This window comes from Hypanus sabinus, chromosome 5 (genome assembly GCF_030144855.1).
Source record: "Hypanus sabinus isolate sHypSab1 chromosome 5, sHypSab1.hap1, whole genome shotgun sequence".
NCBI lineage: Eukaryota > Metazoa > Chordata > Chondrichthyes > Myliobatiformes > Dasyatidae > Hypanus > Hypanus sabinus.
Genome location: NC_082710.1, coordinates 131,491,530 through 131,509,411, shown reverse-complemented (window position 1 = coordinate 131,509,411; position 17,882 = coordinate 131,491,530). Strand labels below are relative to the sequence as shown.

The 17,882-nt window shown below is 37.2% G+C and overlaps 1 protein-coding gene across 1 annotated transcript in view; it reads left to right on the top strand.

Moving 5' to 3' along the window:
- scel (sciellin) overlaps window positions 1-17,882 on the top strand; it is an 81,138-nt gene that overhangs the window by 29,668 nt on the left and 33,588 nt on the right. Inside the window, exons 6-11 of the mRNA XM_059969162.1 lie at window positions 7,387-7,452; window positions 11,760-11,795; window positions 12,902-12,940; window positions 15,516-15,551; window positions 16,360-16,407; window positions 16,735-16,794. Of these exons, the coding sequence (XP_059825145.1) occupies window positions 7,387-7,452; window positions 11,760-11,795; window positions 12,902-12,940; window positions 15,516-15,551; window positions 16,360-16,407; window positions 16,735-16,794 (285 nt within the window). The remainder of the gene's footprint in view (window positions 1-7,386; window positions 7,453-11,759; window positions 11,796-12,901; window positions 12,941-15,515; window positions 15,552-16,359; window positions 16,408-16,734; window positions 16,795-17,882) is intronic.

The following is a 17,882-nucleotide window of genomic DNA, read 5'->3' as shown; positions in this document are numbered from 1 at the left end:
CATCTTTTTCTCCTGGAAAGGAAAGCCTCATCCTGGGAATAGATGCAGCAAAGATAAAAGAACTGAGAAAAAGGAATAGCATGTTAAAGGGAACAGGGCAGAAGAGGAATATTCAAGATATGGTAATCGGTAGGTTTATCAAAGATGTCAGTCGACAGTTTGTCTCCATTGATGGAGCCAGAGAGATCGAGAAAGGAGAAGGAGGGGTCAGAAACGAAACAAATGAATTCCAGGGCAAGGTAGAAGTTGGAGGTAAAATTGATGAGTTCGGCATGGGTGCATGAAACAGCACCAAGGCAGTCATCAATGTAACGGAGGAAGAGTCAGAGAGCATTACAGGGAAGGTTTGGAACATGGAGTTTATTATTGTTTGTGAGGGAAGTTTTGCAGATGTCTGGTTTTGATACCTGTTAATGTGGTTATGCATTTTACAAAAGGAAAATAGGAACAATGAAGAGCTTGTATCCTTTTAACCACTGTGATATTGTTGTTCCATCTGACATCAGAATCACTCAGTAAAATTGCTGAGCTTTGTATATTTCAGGTATAGAACTGTTTTTACCGTTAACACTTCTGAGCCATTTGAAAGGCTCCCTAATAAAGTTGCGCTCACTCGATACAGATCTGAAGAAATCCTGAACAGGTAGAAATAACATCCGTTGCAATAGATATTGGTTATGCTCAATCGTGAGGCCCCTGCTGAAGAATGAAACCAAAAATAATTGTCCTGAAATTCTGAATCATTTCCAAATAGATATTGCTCACTGGGAATGGTGGAAGCATGTTGTTCCTTACATGAATGATGTGAACCAAGTAGTGTAAAATTTAACCACTGCAAATGAACCTGCTATTCCAGTGTCAATGGATAATTTTTGAGAAAAATAATTTATACAACTGGTGCTATGCAATGGGCTTATTAAAATGTTTTCTTGAAATTGAAGCCATTGTGAATTTTGAAATGCTGTTTTGATGCATTCGTGAATCATTTTCATGCCTGTATAACAATTCAGTAGCACAATAGGAGGTCCTTTTCTCTATGTTAAGGTAATAAGAGAGTTAGAAGTGTCACTGCTAATAACTACATTGGAAATTAAGTTACCTGTTTTCTTTTTTTTTGAATTTTCTGCCCTTCCAATAGTATTGCTCAAATGTATAAACTGAACACAGTTTTAAATCATGGCAGTCTTTCGTTTTGAAATGCCATATTTTAGATCAGCTTCTCAAAAATGTGATATTAACCAAATGCCCAAGAGTGAAAATGGGTCAAACATGGGCAAATGGAACTGGCTTAGGTGAGCACTTTGGCCGCCATAGACAAGATGGCTGAAGGGCCTGTTTATGGTTTTATGATAGCTCTGGTCCTATAGATAGGAATTGAAGGAGCAGGGACTGGCCACCCTGTAACAAATTTGTGGACCTGTAGGAACAGGGTTCTGGACCACCACACTGAGATGTCAAAGTAAAAAGAAACACTTCCATTTCTTACAAAGACTGGTGACTATCATCCTTTCAAATTTGAGCTCTCACAAGGTTTTTGGGGATCCATGGAGCAGAAAACGATTTAACAACAACCTGTACCTTTGGCACACCATTAATGCAATTAGTCATCAGTTGATGGGACAATTACCAGATTTGATTTGATGTTGGGCTGGATGATCCCATAACTTGGACAGATTAGTGAAATAATACAGCTGCTTCCTCACTGTATCAAGGTCCTGGGTTCAATCCTGACCTCGGGTATTATCTGTGTGGAGTTTGCACCATCTCACTGTGACTATGTGTGTTTCCCTAGGTGTTACGGTTTCTCCCCACATCACAAACAGAACTGAGTTGGTAGGATAATTGACCGCTGTAGTGAATAAGAGATCAAAGTCAGGTATAGCCGGGCTGGTGGTGGGGGGGGGGGGGGTGATGTGATGAAAATGTAGGGCAACAGGAAAGTGGGGGGGGGGGTTAATGTACGATCAGTATAAATGTAATATTAATAGTTGGCATGAGCTGAAGGACTTGTTTCTTATTTGTGATTCTATGACAATTGACAGGAGGGTTTATAAATGCGGGGAGCCAGAGAGGTTTAGGATCCCAGCAGCAGAAGCCATGACCACTGACGGTGAGATGTTTGATATCAGGGTTGAGTAGAAGAACACAGAAGAAGTGCCCAGTTCTTGGAAAGTTCTCAGGTTGGAAGTAATAACAGAGATAGGGAATGGAAATGGATTACAAAGCATTGGAAAGATAGGTAAGCAGGTGTCAGATGAATCCTGGCTTACGGAGAGTGAATTGTGGGAATCCAGACAATTAGGATTCCTTTATATGCTCACACTGTGATGATGGAAGAGATTGCAACTCATAAGGTCTTGAATAAATGGCCTTTCATTGCAAACCAGACTTGAATATTATCTGTGTTGCTACTAATTTTAGAGGATGAGGGGATGTCCCACTTAAGAAAGTAAAGGGTGGAGAGACATTGTTTTATCTTTACTACTTTCATATCATTGTTTTTTTCTTCTAATGGTTCTATTATTCTGAAGAACACGAGGAAGTTACACCTCCACTGTCTCCCATTTGGCACAGAAAATTAAATCAGGGAAGCATCTGGCTCTGATGGGGTACCTGGACAAGTACTGAAGACATGTTCTGATCAACTGGCTGCAGTATTCACTAAGACCTTTGACCTCACACTTTGGAAGTCTGAGGTACCTACTTGCTTCAGGCAGGCTTTGATTATACCAGTGCCTAAGAAGAACATGGTAACCTCTTCAATGAATATCGTCCAGTAGCACTTACATTACAGTGATCGTGTTTTGAGAGGTTTGTAATAAAACACATCAAGCCCTGTCTGAGAAATGCCTTGGATCACACCAATTTGCCTACTGACTCAATAGGTCCACAGCAGATTCCATCTCATTGACTCTTCACTCAATCTTGTAACACTTGGACAAAAAAGGTGCATACATCAGGATACTCTTTATTGACTACAGCTCAGCATTCAATACCATCATCCCTTCAAAACTAATTAGTAAACTTCTAAAACTTGGCACACAAGTGCACCACAAGACTGTGTGCTTGTTCCCCTCCTCTACTCGCTTTATACTTACAACTGTGTGGCTAAGCACAGCTCCAAAGCCATATTCAAGTTTGCTGACAACACCTCTATTGTAGGCCGAATCAAAGGTAGAGGAGGGAGATTGAAAATCAGTCTGAGTGTTTCTACAACAGTAACCTCTCTCTCAATGTCAGCACTTTTTGGAGGAGGAAACCAGAGGTCCATAAGCCAGTCCTCATTGGAGGATCAGAGGTAGAGAGAGTCAGCAACTTTATATTCCTCGGTGTTATCATTTCAGAGGACCTGACCTGGGCCCAGCACAAAATGCAATTATGCAAAAAGCTCGGCAGTTCCTCTACTACTTTGGGAGTTTGGCATGACATCTAAAACTTTGACAAACTTCTTCAGTGTGCAAACTTCTTTTGCACACTGTTTGCACGCCCCGTTGGTGCGGTCTTTCATTGATCCTATTATGGTTATTGAATTTATTGAGTATGTGCGCAGGAAAATAAATCTTCAGGTTGTATATACTGACGTTTATCTACTTTGATAATAAATTTACTTCAAACTTTGTCTTTTGAAACTTGTTCTGCTTTTCCCAAGCTCTCCCAAGTTCTGTTCTTTATTCCATATTCATTAATATTCTTACTTCCCATCATTAGTTGACTTGGCATCTGTGGCTTTATGAGTAACCACCTTTACCCAAACTATAGGACTTATCCTTGTTTTATTTTCCACAGGCAACCAATGATCTATCTCCATTGCTTCCAGTCTAGGTGTAACTGCGGAACAATATTATTGAAATGTGTGGCAGTTTCTTTTCCATCTTGTTGTCATTGTTTGGTTGCTCCCTGTGTCAGCTGGTTACTTGATGTTGTGACTTAAAATTGTCACAAGGACATACATGAAGCATACAACAGAGTCACTTAATGGTTGATTCTCCAAATCTTGCCTTGCTTTTCTCTCATTCTCCTAGCCCCACTGCAAGCAAGAGCCCTTTTTAATTTTTGCAGTCTGTATTCTTAACTTCCAACTACTCTATGTATTACTTCCCAACCATGCAGGTGTTGTGCTACTGGATTGCAAACGGGTCAATGAATGATTTTAGCATATGACTAAAATCAGGATCAGTGAGGTTCAGTACTTAAGGCAGAAACTCCATGCTCTGGTTGTTCCAAAGTAAATGATCCTATTAAATTCTGAAATTTTTGCTCAGATTAAAACGTTTACTGAAATCTTTGAAATGCATCTGAAGTAAAAGAATTTTGTAACACAATCACCAGTTGTATGAATCAAAGTAATTGGGGTCATTGATTGATTGTAAATCAGAATTGAATGTAATTCCAAATTACTTTATTTGCTAAAAATGTTTATTTGTAAATTGAGATAATGTTTTCAATTAATTTATTGATTTAACTAAAATTATACTTGCAGTGCTTAATGCCAAATTATTTTCCTTTTAGGAGGGATTTTGAAAATATTGACTGATATTTTGTCAATGTCTTTGCTGAACTACATAGATTTTACAGGGAAAAGTTTATCAGCATAATTGTCCTTTGGCTAAGGAAGTTTTCTCTTTTAATCCCATGTCCTGCTATTTATTTCATATTCATTAACACTCTTATATCTCTTCTAATCTCTTCAGTTGTCTTGTCATCTGAGGGTCAGATTTATAACAATCTTCTTAGTTGTTACTGGTAGCAATATATTTTGATTCATGCTGAAAGACTGAGCAAAATTATCAATGTATTCAGTTCATTAAAAGAATTCTACATTAAAAGTCTGATGTTATTGCTCAACGTATCAGCCATAGGGAATGATATTGACAAGATCAATGATTTCACAATTTTAAAAAATTGATGAACTATGGCTACACATTAAGAAACTTTAAACAAGATTATGCAAATACCCTTAGCTAGAAAACTTGTCAGCAATTTTTCCAAGTTCTCCTTTCACATTTAGAATCAAGATAATCTAACACTTCCAAATATTAACATAGATTTGAAAAATTATTCAAACACCTGTAGCTAATTTAAATATAATATATCTAAGTAATTAAAATAATTACTAATTAGAATATCGTACATTGACAATTCTAATTGTAAATACGGTAGTGTAAGGTGCTGTATTAACTCAATCTCCTTTTACAGAAACAGGTTAAAAAAAGTTCTTCACATACGATTAGCTGTTTGCTCTTACTTTTGTTACCACATGTTAAAACTGTTTTAAATGCATTGTCTTACAGTGTAGTGATCTTTTCTGCCATCATTATAAAGCAACTTTTAATCGAATGTAGCAGCAAAAGCAAAGCAAAACATTTGCTGCCAGCCTGTGACTGCTCTGGATTTGTTATACTTTGATGGTGCACCCCCAGTTCCGAAGTTGAATCCTTTATTTGATCCTTTATCAGCAATTAGCAAGCATACAATCTTAAAGGAATGAACTAAAGTGTCCCCAAGTGTAAGCTAAGCATTATTCAGCTTTATCTCAGCAGTCAGCAAAAGATACAATCTCTGCCAGTTGCAAGCTACAAACTGCCATGAAATAATCAAGAATATGTAATTTATTCTCTTCACTTTGCCATGCCCCCACTCATGTGACTAGTTACCATGATAAACTTAATTAATGCACAACAAGGAATACAAAGCCAAAAGCACCGACATTTTAGCATGGAATATGTGGCTTGTTCACATTTGGGACAATTCTAAACTGCACCATTGGATACCAGAGTTATTTAGAAAAAAAGATGTGATGAATCCCAATATCTAGAATCTGGTCTAAACCATCCAGTAGCACTAATGAGTGAGATTAGGGAATGAATTATCTGCAGTGTGAGCTATAATGCCATAATCTCCCTGGTCATATTATTCCATCTACCAATGTTTTGATTCATTCTGAAACTTCCACTTAATATTCATTTAACTATTTCTATTCTTAGAATAATTAACTTAGCTTCTGTAAGAAGAATTAAGGTGTTTATCCATTGATCACCTGGATAATAATCAATGATTATTAGATAGACTGTGAGTAACTGGCATTCAGGTAATGATAAGGTACATGGATCCTTCACCAGTAATCTCCTAACAGAAGAAAGGGCACTTCACATACTATATTTCCTTCAGTTAGAGGTGCAAAGCCTTAGAAATATTTCTTATTTTCTACAACTCAGTCTTTTTAGGAACATAATCCCAGTCCTTTAGGATGTATTCCAATGCTTCTCCACCAGGTAATTCTTTCCATGGTGTTCTATATAACTGCATCCACAAAAGATCAACTTCTTTCAAAACATTTGGTATTGTGGTTGGGTTGAGTTGTTCTCCAATCTTGGCAATTTACTTGTAAATGTTTCATCGTTATCCGAGGAGACAGTGTCAGTGTGCTGTTGGTTGTGGTGTGTCCACTGAAGGCCTGATACTACAACCATCAGCCATCTAAGCTACACATCATCTGAATGTGGTTTTGTACTTGAGAAACTTATAGGCTAAAAAGAAAGATCCTAAAAAATAATTTGACATTTATAAATATTTAGTTATACTTGAAGAAAAGAATTTATATTATTTATAGCTCTTCAAAGTGAAATATTGGATTTAATTGTACTCTGAATTGTAACAGATTCTAGATCTTAGAATGGCAGGAGTAGCAATTTGAATGGCTTCACTTCTGGGAAGGAGTTTTAGAAAACAAGGTGGAGAATTTACTTTCCCCTGTTTGTGATTATCAGACTGAAAGATTGGTAAAGCAGAGCGGCATGAATTATATTCAATGATCTCTGCCCATTTCTCTGATCTATGTTCCTAGTGATCATAGCTCCATGGAAGTACAATGTCACTGTACCTGCAACACTCCACACCTTTTATAACAAGGCCAGTTGACTGATGAATTAAACCGGCCCATGTAACTCTGGGACCAGCTGACTTGCTAATTGCATTCATCAGAATGCCTCTAAAGTTCTCACACTGTGATACTCAGCTTATGGATAAGCAGCTTCAGTGCATATGGAAATCCATTCCTTGTATTTATCACCCTTTTCCTGAAAGGAACTTCAGTTTATCATCAGAACTGTACTCTTTACCATGTGTAAACTGCTAGGTGGCTCTGTCTTACCATCCCTCATATGCCTCCTTTCAATTCCACAGAATCCAAGTCTTCTAACCTCCAAAATGGAAAAATTGAGTATGCTTAATCAATGTGGCTAGCTTTCTAATTAAGACCCTTTTAAATTTTATGGCTTAGTATTTGCTTTGTGATTTAATTTTTGACCATTGAAAAAAGTTGTGTTCTGAAAGAATGCTGCTATTAGAAACAAGCCCTACATAACTTTTTTTTCTTCATGTCCACAGAGACAGCAATACCACCAATCTCAACAGTCCTACAAAGAAGTATCCAAGTTTGGACAGATACAGCAGGTACAACTGTGATGCAGAATGAATTTTCCTGAAAATGGAAAATTATTACATCATATCAATTAGATTTTGCAATAGTGACAATACAGTACATAATGGTAAACATAGACAGGTGGGCCTTAGGTGTATGACTATGACTCAGTGGCTATCTAATACATTTTTCATAAAGCCAATACAAAAATATGTATACCTACCGTATACTTGTTAGATAAAATTGTCTTATTGGCTTAAGATTGGGCAATGTCCTTTGATACAGCATTGATTTATTTTCCATTTCCTTTCTGACAGATGCTTGGCATGGGAATGTCAGGATCATAGAATATGTTCCAAAATCTTATAAAGTATTAAAACGCTTATCAACTTATGAATTATTTATCTGAGGTTCAGTCTTATAGTCATGTTTTATAGGCAAACCTGGCAGCCAATTCATAAGATGCAAAGCTATCAAACTACAGAGAGATAAATGGTCAGGAGAGATACCTGTAATATTTATAGATCAAAACATGCCAAGGGAACTTTTACATCAACTTGTGTAGAGAGCAGGATCTTGGTTGAAAACATACTTGGAAGTCAGAATTTTTCAGTGCTAAATGACGCGCCAGAAACAAATGCTTAAACACAATGAAATTGAATCATAATTCTCTGATTCATATCTAGAAATTCCTGAAAATACAGTAGAATAGTACATCTAACCAAAATTTAAAATGGCTTTGAGATTCATATTTTAACCTCAAAGAGATAACAAATGCAAAACATCTGTAAGTGATTTGCATATTTTGATTGTGATAGTGAGCAATGGTGATCACATGACCATGCTTTAAATGTCGCCATAGAAACCTTTTTGGAGGGGGTTAGAATAGAAGTGAGTCACCAGGATGGAATGTTTCAGTTATGTGGAGAGATGGGAGGGCCTAGGTTTGTTCTCCCTGGAGTGGAGGTGGTTAGGGGGGAGGGGCCATAATACTTTATATAAAATGATGAGGGGTATAGATTAGGTGGACTGCAGGAAATGTATCTCCAATACAAAGTAGACAAAACTGGAGGGCATAGACTTAGTGTATGAGTTAAGGGTTGATCTGAGAGGGGCATTTTACTCAGTGAGTGGTGCATTCCGGAAATACACTGCCTGATTTAAAGAGTATTGTGAGGAGCACTTGAATTGTGCTAAGAAAGCTACAGAGCACGTTCTGGAAGATGGGATTTATATGGAGAGGTACCCACACGTCAGTCAGCGTTGTGATGGTGGACCGAGGCCTGCTTCCTTGATGTATGACACTGCGATATATGTAGTCACTTTTCAGTAAATATTTATTAGATTGGACAATGCCTGCTGATAATGCATTGACTTGTTTTCCATTGCTCTGCTGACAGACGCTCTGCTTGGCATACATTAGATGGGAAAAACTAAACTCATCAGAATTTTTGGTTTTAAGTTCACAGAGACATCAAAATAGAAGCAATTAAGAAAAGATCGGGTACAAATATTACATAGGAATAAATTTTAGGTGAAATTTCATTGTAACTTTGCTTAAAATAGTATATAGGTTTCTGAGCATTCTCAGAATGGACAGGATAGGTAAAAAGGATTGGGGAGTAATATCATTGTGCAAGTGGATTTGACAAGGTTTTGACTAGCAGAGTCATTTGCGATTGCCCCTGCCCCAGGTTACATAGATAAGTAAGTGAAGAATAACTAGCACAAGAGAAAACTATTTTGGAGCTGGGAATCCGAATGAACAACAGAAAATGCTGGATATAGTCAGCAAACCAAGAACCATCTGTGGGGAAAAATAAAATGGCCACATTTCATCAGAGCATTTTTATTCCTGTGAGGATAACTTAAACAACGTAGGAGCAAATAAAAGAGAAAATGGGATTGAAGTGTTTCAGCCATCTAAATTGGATCCCATCATGAGAGATTACAGGGCATGAAAAATAATAAGCAGGCGATACTGGAAATCTGAAATAAAAGCAGAAAATGCCAGAAACAATGAGCAGGCTGGGCAGTTCAAAGCCCCTTCATCCTCCGAGATTATGGGTTTGTTAATTACATAAGAACTTTGCCTGCTATAGTTATAAATATGCAATGTAAATGAAACCCACTGTATGGAATTCACCTGAATAAATGTGGCTTGTTTGACATCTGTGTGGAATGATAAACAAACATTGTCAGGTGTTTCCTGTAGACTTGATACCCTTACTCACCCACCTTCTTATTCTGTCTTCTTTCCCCTTCCTTTCCAGACCTGATGAAGGGTCTCTCCCTGAAACATTGACTATTTACTCCTCTCCAAAGATGTTGATCTCCTCCAGTATATTGTGTGTGTTGTAATTGTGGTTAAGTTACTGGGTTGCATGTCCAAAGTCCTATAATGAGCTAGCACCAAATTCAAATCTCTAAAACTGGAATGAAAAAAATATGGCGTCAGTAATGGTGTCAAGGACATCACTGGATTGTTAAAACAGGGAAGCTAGTTCACGAATGTTCTTTAGGAAAGGAATTTTATTGAGCCACCAATAGGCTTCAACAGCAGTCTATGGTAAGAGCTGGGGCTGTCATATGATCTCCAATACCAAATCTCAAAGTGTTAGCAGTGGGCTTTTATTTTACAATTAATTATAGAGATGACAAGACGGGTTTTCCTTTGCTTCCACCACAACTTTGTTAAGTTAGCATGGGTTCCATCCTTTCGCTTGCCTATTAAGCTCTTTGCTCCTGTACCATCTTGTATGACTTAACAGAAGCAAAAGAAAGCTGAATCCATTTTCAAAAGGTTCAGGTTAAAATCTGCACTGAAATAGCGCTGAATTGAATACTTATTTATTGCTTTTTGGGTAAGCCTGCACTGATCGTCCATCCCAAAATTTCCATGACTGAGAAGCTAGCTGGTGACTTTATTCAGAGCCAATTTGTCACTGGCTGACTGTGAGTCTGGAATCAAATAAAAGTTAGGTCAGGTTAGGCCATCGTATCACCTTCCCAGATCAACGGTACTGGATTAGTTGTGTTTCTAAGTGCCAATCTGGTTCTTATTAGTTTTTAATTATTAATTACTATAGTTCAAGCTCTCCAGTTGCATTGTTGGGAACTTATATCATCAGATCTGCAGTGCAGGTCTCAAACTTGTAGTCAAGCATCTGAACCATTCCATTGCTACAGCATATGCCCAGTGGGTTGTTACTCTTAACGTTGTATAGGAGAACCTGAGAGTGTAACAATTTAAGAAGTTAGACCATTTTCAAATCAAAATCAAATACCACAGATCATTAATCTACTTTTTAATAAACCACATGACAGGTATTTTCTCATACATGTTTTATATTATGTATGTTCTTTAAGATTAATATGAATTTAAGTAACATGAACAGGTGAGTTTATATAATTTTTGTTATAGATTGACAAACATTAGCAAGGTAATTCCTCCAAGCTGCCCTCTGTCCAACTGTATAATAATGTTTATTTAATAATAATAATATAGTTAGTAATAGAAATATATTTTGGCTCCTTAAGGTTGTCATAGCCAGGGGAGGCAGTGGAGATAAGCTCCCAATACATATTAAATGCTCCCAATGCCATGCTTCTTAAATTATCTGATCTCAAACCTCAGATGCCTTGTGGTTATACCCACTCATGAGGCCTTGGAAGTAAAATCCGAAGAAAAATCTGGAGTTCAGGTCCCTAAGGGAGTCCGACTTTGGGTTCAACACTGACTGCCAACTCCTGTGACGCTGCTGGTGCCAAGCTGTGTTGGTCTCAGCTGTTCCTATGGTGAGGGGGAACGTGCTGCATTGACAACAGTTTGCTCTGCATATCGTATTGCCCTGGTGTGGTGAACTACATATACCTGTCTGGACACTCCTCTCTGCTGACCGCTCCTGTGACTCCTCCCACAGACCCCTGTATAAAGGCAATTGGAGGCACTGCTCCTCCCTCAGTCTCCAGGATGTTGTATGGTGGTCTCTTGCAGCTAATCGTGGTCTCTCGCAGCTAATAAAAGCCTATCGTTCGCCTCCCGTCTCCGAGAGTTATTGATGGTGCATCAGCTGGTTTGCCTAATGGCTTGTGTATCACATAGACAGCTAGGATGCAACACCTATGGCTGACCTCGACCAACAGAGGCCTCAAGTAGTATTTTGTGAGAGCCTATCTGTGTTGATAAATAAAATATCAATCACTTTCTCAGTAATGGAAAAGCTGCAGCTCTAAGGAAAACCCCAACCAATATTTTGTTGATGATGCATAACTTAATATTGAAAAGTAGAGCATAAGTTGATCTCTAATATAATATCTGTTTTCAAATCCATTCTAGGAATAGTTCATACAAAACAGAAGAAACTACAACAACGTGAGTGCTTGGTTGAACTAAAACATTACTTTCTGGGTATTATTTGGGGCAACCACATCTTGCCAAGCCAATAAAGTTGGTAGCCTGGGGATAGAAGACTGGCATGGTGATTGTGGTGGTGGACATGTTGGGAGGGGAAGAGAAGATGGTTGTGTTGAGATGGTGTGGCTTGGATGCAGTTCATGAACAAAAACAAGAAGAAAATAATTTTAAGGAGGATTTTGAAAGGAGGGAAAGAATTAAATAGCATTGGATAATTTTACAAAATGTCATCAATTATAACAGTGTTAATAACTCCCTTTGCAAGAAGTTAGAGAATAAGGAGTTGTGGGCGCAATTGTGTGACTGACATAGGGTGGTAAGACTTAAACACCAGCATTAAGGATCTTAAATTTCAAATGCTAAGGGATAGGGAACTGATAAAGCTTTCCAAGTCTTGGAGGATGAGAGAAAGATTATGCAACTGAATTCCAGATTAGCAGTAACTTGTATTAATTTGAAGAATGACAAGTTGCCATGGAGAATGTTTGCAACAGTAAAATTGTAGTGTGAGCTTTGGTGACAAAGAAAAGTTACAAGACAAGCAGCTAATGCTTCAGAGGTGCAAAGGTTTAAGCTTTGCTGACTAGCTGTGAGATGAGGAAATAAGATCAGACTGTTCAAGTGGCATATAAGCTATGATGCAGAATGACCAGTTAATCAGGAAGTTCAATAGATCTGATACCAAAAGCAAGTGAATGGCAGTAAAGTCCAAAGAGGTTTCTCAGATACTGAACAAAGAAGAATTTTGTTACACTGATGTTGAAACAAAAGATAGTTAGCATGATACCAGTTTTGATAAATGTTGTCATACCTTTTATATCTGTGTGCAGATTTTGTGCTTGCATATGTTGGAATGCATGTCTTGTTTGTTTATATTGATGTGAAGAAGATTAAGAATTGCTGGACATACTGTACCATCGATGACAATATCTATGTTAAAAGTAGAATAGATGCAAACTATTCAATTTGTTTGTTATTGTCTATTTTCATTCAATTCATTACTAACATATAAGCAATGTAAAAAGACACCATAAACTGAATCATTTCTTTCTCTGTTGTCATAGGACAAAAACAACATCTGATGGTAAAACTACCACTCAGAGGTAAAACGGTGTTCAAGTTTTAAATTATTAAGTGAATTTTGGATTATAGCAGAAATACATCAGTTGCAAATTATCAATTAAATCTGATTATTAGTAATATTGACTTTAACCAAGCCTGCATGAAACCAAGTTGGGGTGTTGGAAGATCATAAGAACAAAAGAAAATTGGAGCAGGAGAAGGTCACTTGGTTGCTCAAAATGCTCATGGCCTAGACCACAGTTCCTGCTCTTTGTCAGTCTCCTTCCTCCTCCTCTGATAGTCTCAGGCACACATTAGGAATCACTTGTACTTCCCATTTGGCATGAAACATCTTTGTAGAATACATATTTTTGTTGAAAAGCGTATACTTTATTCTGGTAATAATGAGACATGTTGCAAATGTGCTCAATATTAAGTTTTCTTATAATCATTTCATTGAAATGTTGAATCTTGTGAGGAGTAGATATAGTAGATGCAGAGAGGTTGTTTTCTCTGGCTGAAGAGTCCAAGAACAGGGTTCCAGGTCTAAGGATAACACTTCAGTAATTGTGAACTGTGACAGGGAGTATATTGTTCTTGAGAAGTTGCAAATCTATGGATTTCTCCATCCTAATCACTCATTCAAGGCTGAGATAGATAAGTTTTTGGACTTCAGATAAATACATGGATGGGAAGGAATGTGGAGTTTAGGTAGCAGTATAAAATTCATCTTGCTGTCTGTCAAAGCAGGGAAGTTTGGACTGGCCCTCCCAGATGACGTGTTCTGAATATGTCATATTAAATGATCTTCAAATCACCTTCCTTAATTGAGTCTCCTTAAATGGTTCTTAGCAAATGGGCTGATCTAAAAAGAAGAGATGGAATTTGGAGCTGGAGTAGGCTACCTGGCTGCTCAAGCCTGTTGTTCTACATTGGCCTCAACCCCTTCACCAGTTCTTATTACCCTCAATTCCCTAATCTTTAAACAGTCAGAGTTCCTTCCCAAAGGTAGAAATGTCAAATAATGGGAGACATAGTTTGATGGTGAACCAATGAGTATTTACTGGAGATATGCAGATGAGTGTTATACACAATAGTGGCAGATGATAGGAACACATTGTCCGGAGCGCTGGAGGAAGCAGGCATGAATAGTGGTGTTTAAGAGGCACTTAGAAAGACATGAAAAAAATCACCCAGATGGTACGAATTTCTATTCTCTGTTCAAGAGCCCTGTAGAACTTCAGCAGGTATACACTCAGAGGCCACATTGTTAGGTGCAGGAGGTATCTAATAAAATGTCCACTGAGTGCCAATTTAAAATATAGATAAAAACTATATAGGGTAGTAAGGGGTGGTACTGCACAATAGAAGACACTATGAGAAAGCAAAACTATCCGAATCAAATCCATGAAAGTGCACGAGGCCATCCATAGTGTTCCATTGCTGAGGAAGGGATAGAGTTGAGCAGGTTGGTTAAAGCACCTGATGTGGCTTCTGTACCTCCTCCCCAACCATACCAATGAGATAAGGGCAAGATCCAGGTGGTAGAGATCCTTGAAGATATATGCCACCCTCATAAAGCAGTGCCTCTTGTAGGTGCTGTCAATGTTGGGGGAGGTTTTGCCCAAAATAATGTTCACTATTCTCTGTACATTGGGATTGCTCTACTGGCCATGATGCCTTTGTTAGACAACATAAATTTCTGATATATAGTCTGCTTTTGATATTTGAACATAATATTTAATATCTTGCTATTGAGAGTCCCAGTCCTTATAAATTGTGGAAGTTTTTGCTGTGCGATTTACTAAAGAAGATTTATTTTCCACTAGGGGGTGCTGCTTTCTATACTATCAGGAGCTACGTATTTTAGTGACTAGCTTTTGAGACTGGTATATTTTCAAGAAGGTTTCTTATGCATTGCATCAGTGGAATTAATGGATCATACTGTGCTCTTTTCATGGCTTAAATAAACCTTAGCTTTTGTTGTAATAGCTTGATTGCGATATTTTTAAATCAATTTTAACCCCAGACATGTAAAACTATGTGATAAATTGTTACTTGTTTGATTTATCAAATATAGGAACTACTAATATAAATAAAATACTCTAATTATATATTATTCTCACTTTAAGAATAAAATAAAGCAGTCAGGTTATTCAAGTTTAATTCAATTCAAGTTTAATTGTCATTCAGCTGCACATGAATACCCATGAATACAGCCAAATGAGACAGTGTTACTCCTGGGTCAAGGTTCAAAACACAGTACAAAAAGTTACACACAGCACAAAGTACACATAGCACATATAAGATAGAAAGATACTGATTTACAACTATCACCATCAATTCAAAATCATTCAATATCTCTGAACAATAGAATACTTGGTAACTTGATCTAATCTGAGCTAAAATGGACTGTATATTGCTAATAATTGATATAAGTTTATTCTCTGGAGGATAGATTAATTGTTGTAACGGAACATGTTGAACTGCGTCTGAAGCCTTTCTGACTAAAAGTTAAGACTCATTATTTACAGGTTATTTTTACCATGATTCAAAGCACTGATGTTTTAGTGTTTGCACCACCTGAAACTTGTATCTTTTTTGTGCCAAACTTAGGACATATCAATTCAAAACAGATGAATTGCCGAAGATGTAAGTATTTGTTTTAGTTTATCTCATTTAATGTAAACTGTGAGAAACTTCTTGGAGAACAGAAAATCGTAAAACAATATTAGCAGTCATTACAGCTTAACTCAAATGATTTGCAATTCTACTGACCGTTAGCTCCGCAGTAAAATAATGTGGCTTGACTGATCATGTTGATGGGTCACAACTATCACTTGAATTTATGAGCTTATACTTAAATCCATGAATAACCACTTAATGTTCTGCATGAATTCTAAACTACAGCTGCCACCTATTGGTGTTACTAAACATTCCATTCCTTTAAACCTATTTGCACCCTTCTTTAACATGTGCTTTGCTTGTACTTCAATCTTAGCAAACTTGCAGATTTAACACATTGTACACCCATCATGTTAATTTGTTTATTAAAATAGTATATTATATGTTAAACTTCTCTGCAATGCTACAAGCACCCTTTGGATGATCAGCAGCTCACTCATCCCTTCAAATGTTCTCTGTTATTCTATTGAATCACTGTTGATCTGTACCTATCTTATCTTTGATCACTCCTGACAAAGGAAAATCTATTGACCTCACTGACACAATTATCCAGCTGTTTGGGAAGGAGTGTTGAGGTTTCCATTTCACTTTATTTGAGGGCATGCTTCTCAATTTAATTCCAGATTAGTCTCTTACATTGTCTCTCTTTTGTTTCGGATGAAGAAATAATATTTAATGAATTGTTTTGTTAACAGTTATTTATGGAATTTGAGCTTAACCACTATGACCTTAGTATTGAATTATTTCAAATTAGCAATTGCTCCCTTCCCTACAGGACAATAGTTACATCTGAGACAAAAACTGAAAGTCCAACCAATAAGAGGTAAGGTCCAATTATATGATTATACGCCAAATTTCAGTTAGCCATTGTTGAATATAGTTCCTCATATTTAATTCTGTCAGTGAATTCTATCTCCCAAATCTAAATTTCATCAACAATACTTCTAATGCCATGGATTTATGGGAATTTTCATTTGGCTTATATTCCATGAAACTTGTCATTTCCTCAAACCAGTGAAGATGATACACTGTTAACGATCTTCCACACACCTCAAGATTATTTCTGTAATTAACTTTTTTTCTAAGAAAAGTTCTTGGCAGTAAATAAATAAAGTAGAAGCTCATTATGTTCACTTTTCTGTCATTTTAGTGCACAGAGCCGGTCCTCTCCTGATGGTCAAGTGAGAACACCAGAAAATACACCCTCAAAGTAAGTATTAGCCTCCAGGTATTTTGCATCTTGTTTCACAAAAAACTTTGTGGTTAAATTTCTTGTAGTAGTATAAGTTAAGCTTTAGGATATTAGAACATAGAACAATACAACACAGGAACAAAACCTTCAGCCCATGATATGTTGAATTAATTAAACTAATATTTAAATAGCAAACTAACTAATCCCTTCTGCCCACATGACACACTCTATTTTATTCATATTCATGTGCCTATCTAGGAGCCTTATAAACGTATCTGTCATATTTTCTTCCACTGTTGTCCCTGGTAGTGCATTCCAGGCACTCGCCACTTTTGCACCGCACATAGGGCGGTATTGATGAAGGGTTACACAGTAGTGTAACACTGTTACAGTGCCAGCAGCCCAGGTTCACTTCCCACCACTGGCTGTAAGGAGTTTGTACATTCTCCCCCTGACTGCATGGGTTTCCTCAGGCTGCTCTGGTTTCCTCCCACAGTCCCGAGGTGTATAGTTTCATAGATTAATTGATCACATGGGTGTAATTGGACGTGCACGGACGAGCTCATTGGGCCAGTATAGCCTACTACCATGCTGTATCTCTAATCAAAATAAAAGCATTGTCTCTGAAATATTATGTGTGTGTTTCAACTTAAATACTTCTGCAGTATTATAAATACTATATTGTTGAATAAAGCTGACAAAGAATGCTAATATCTGTAAATGAGATTCATAAACCTTTCAAAAAATAACAAAAATTAAGTGAACTTTTGATAATAGTTTAAATACAAAAGTTAAGAAAAGGGAAATTAACACACTTGAAGGCTTGGAAAACACAACAATTAAATTGAGAAGTATAAATTACATGTAATATTCCCTTCCATTGAACATGATGAATCAGTTTCAACTGAGTGTAAGCACAAAAGGCAGATCTCCCCACTGCATTCAATCTTTAGGTTTCATGAGAATGCCATGATTCAGCAGGCTTGACTGATTAATTTCTGAATGGCAAGTCTTCCACATTTGACAAAGTTTGAGTGAGTACACAAACCTCCACACAGTTATGAAGCTAAACTGAAGTGAAACCTTGAAAAATGAAATTTTAAGGC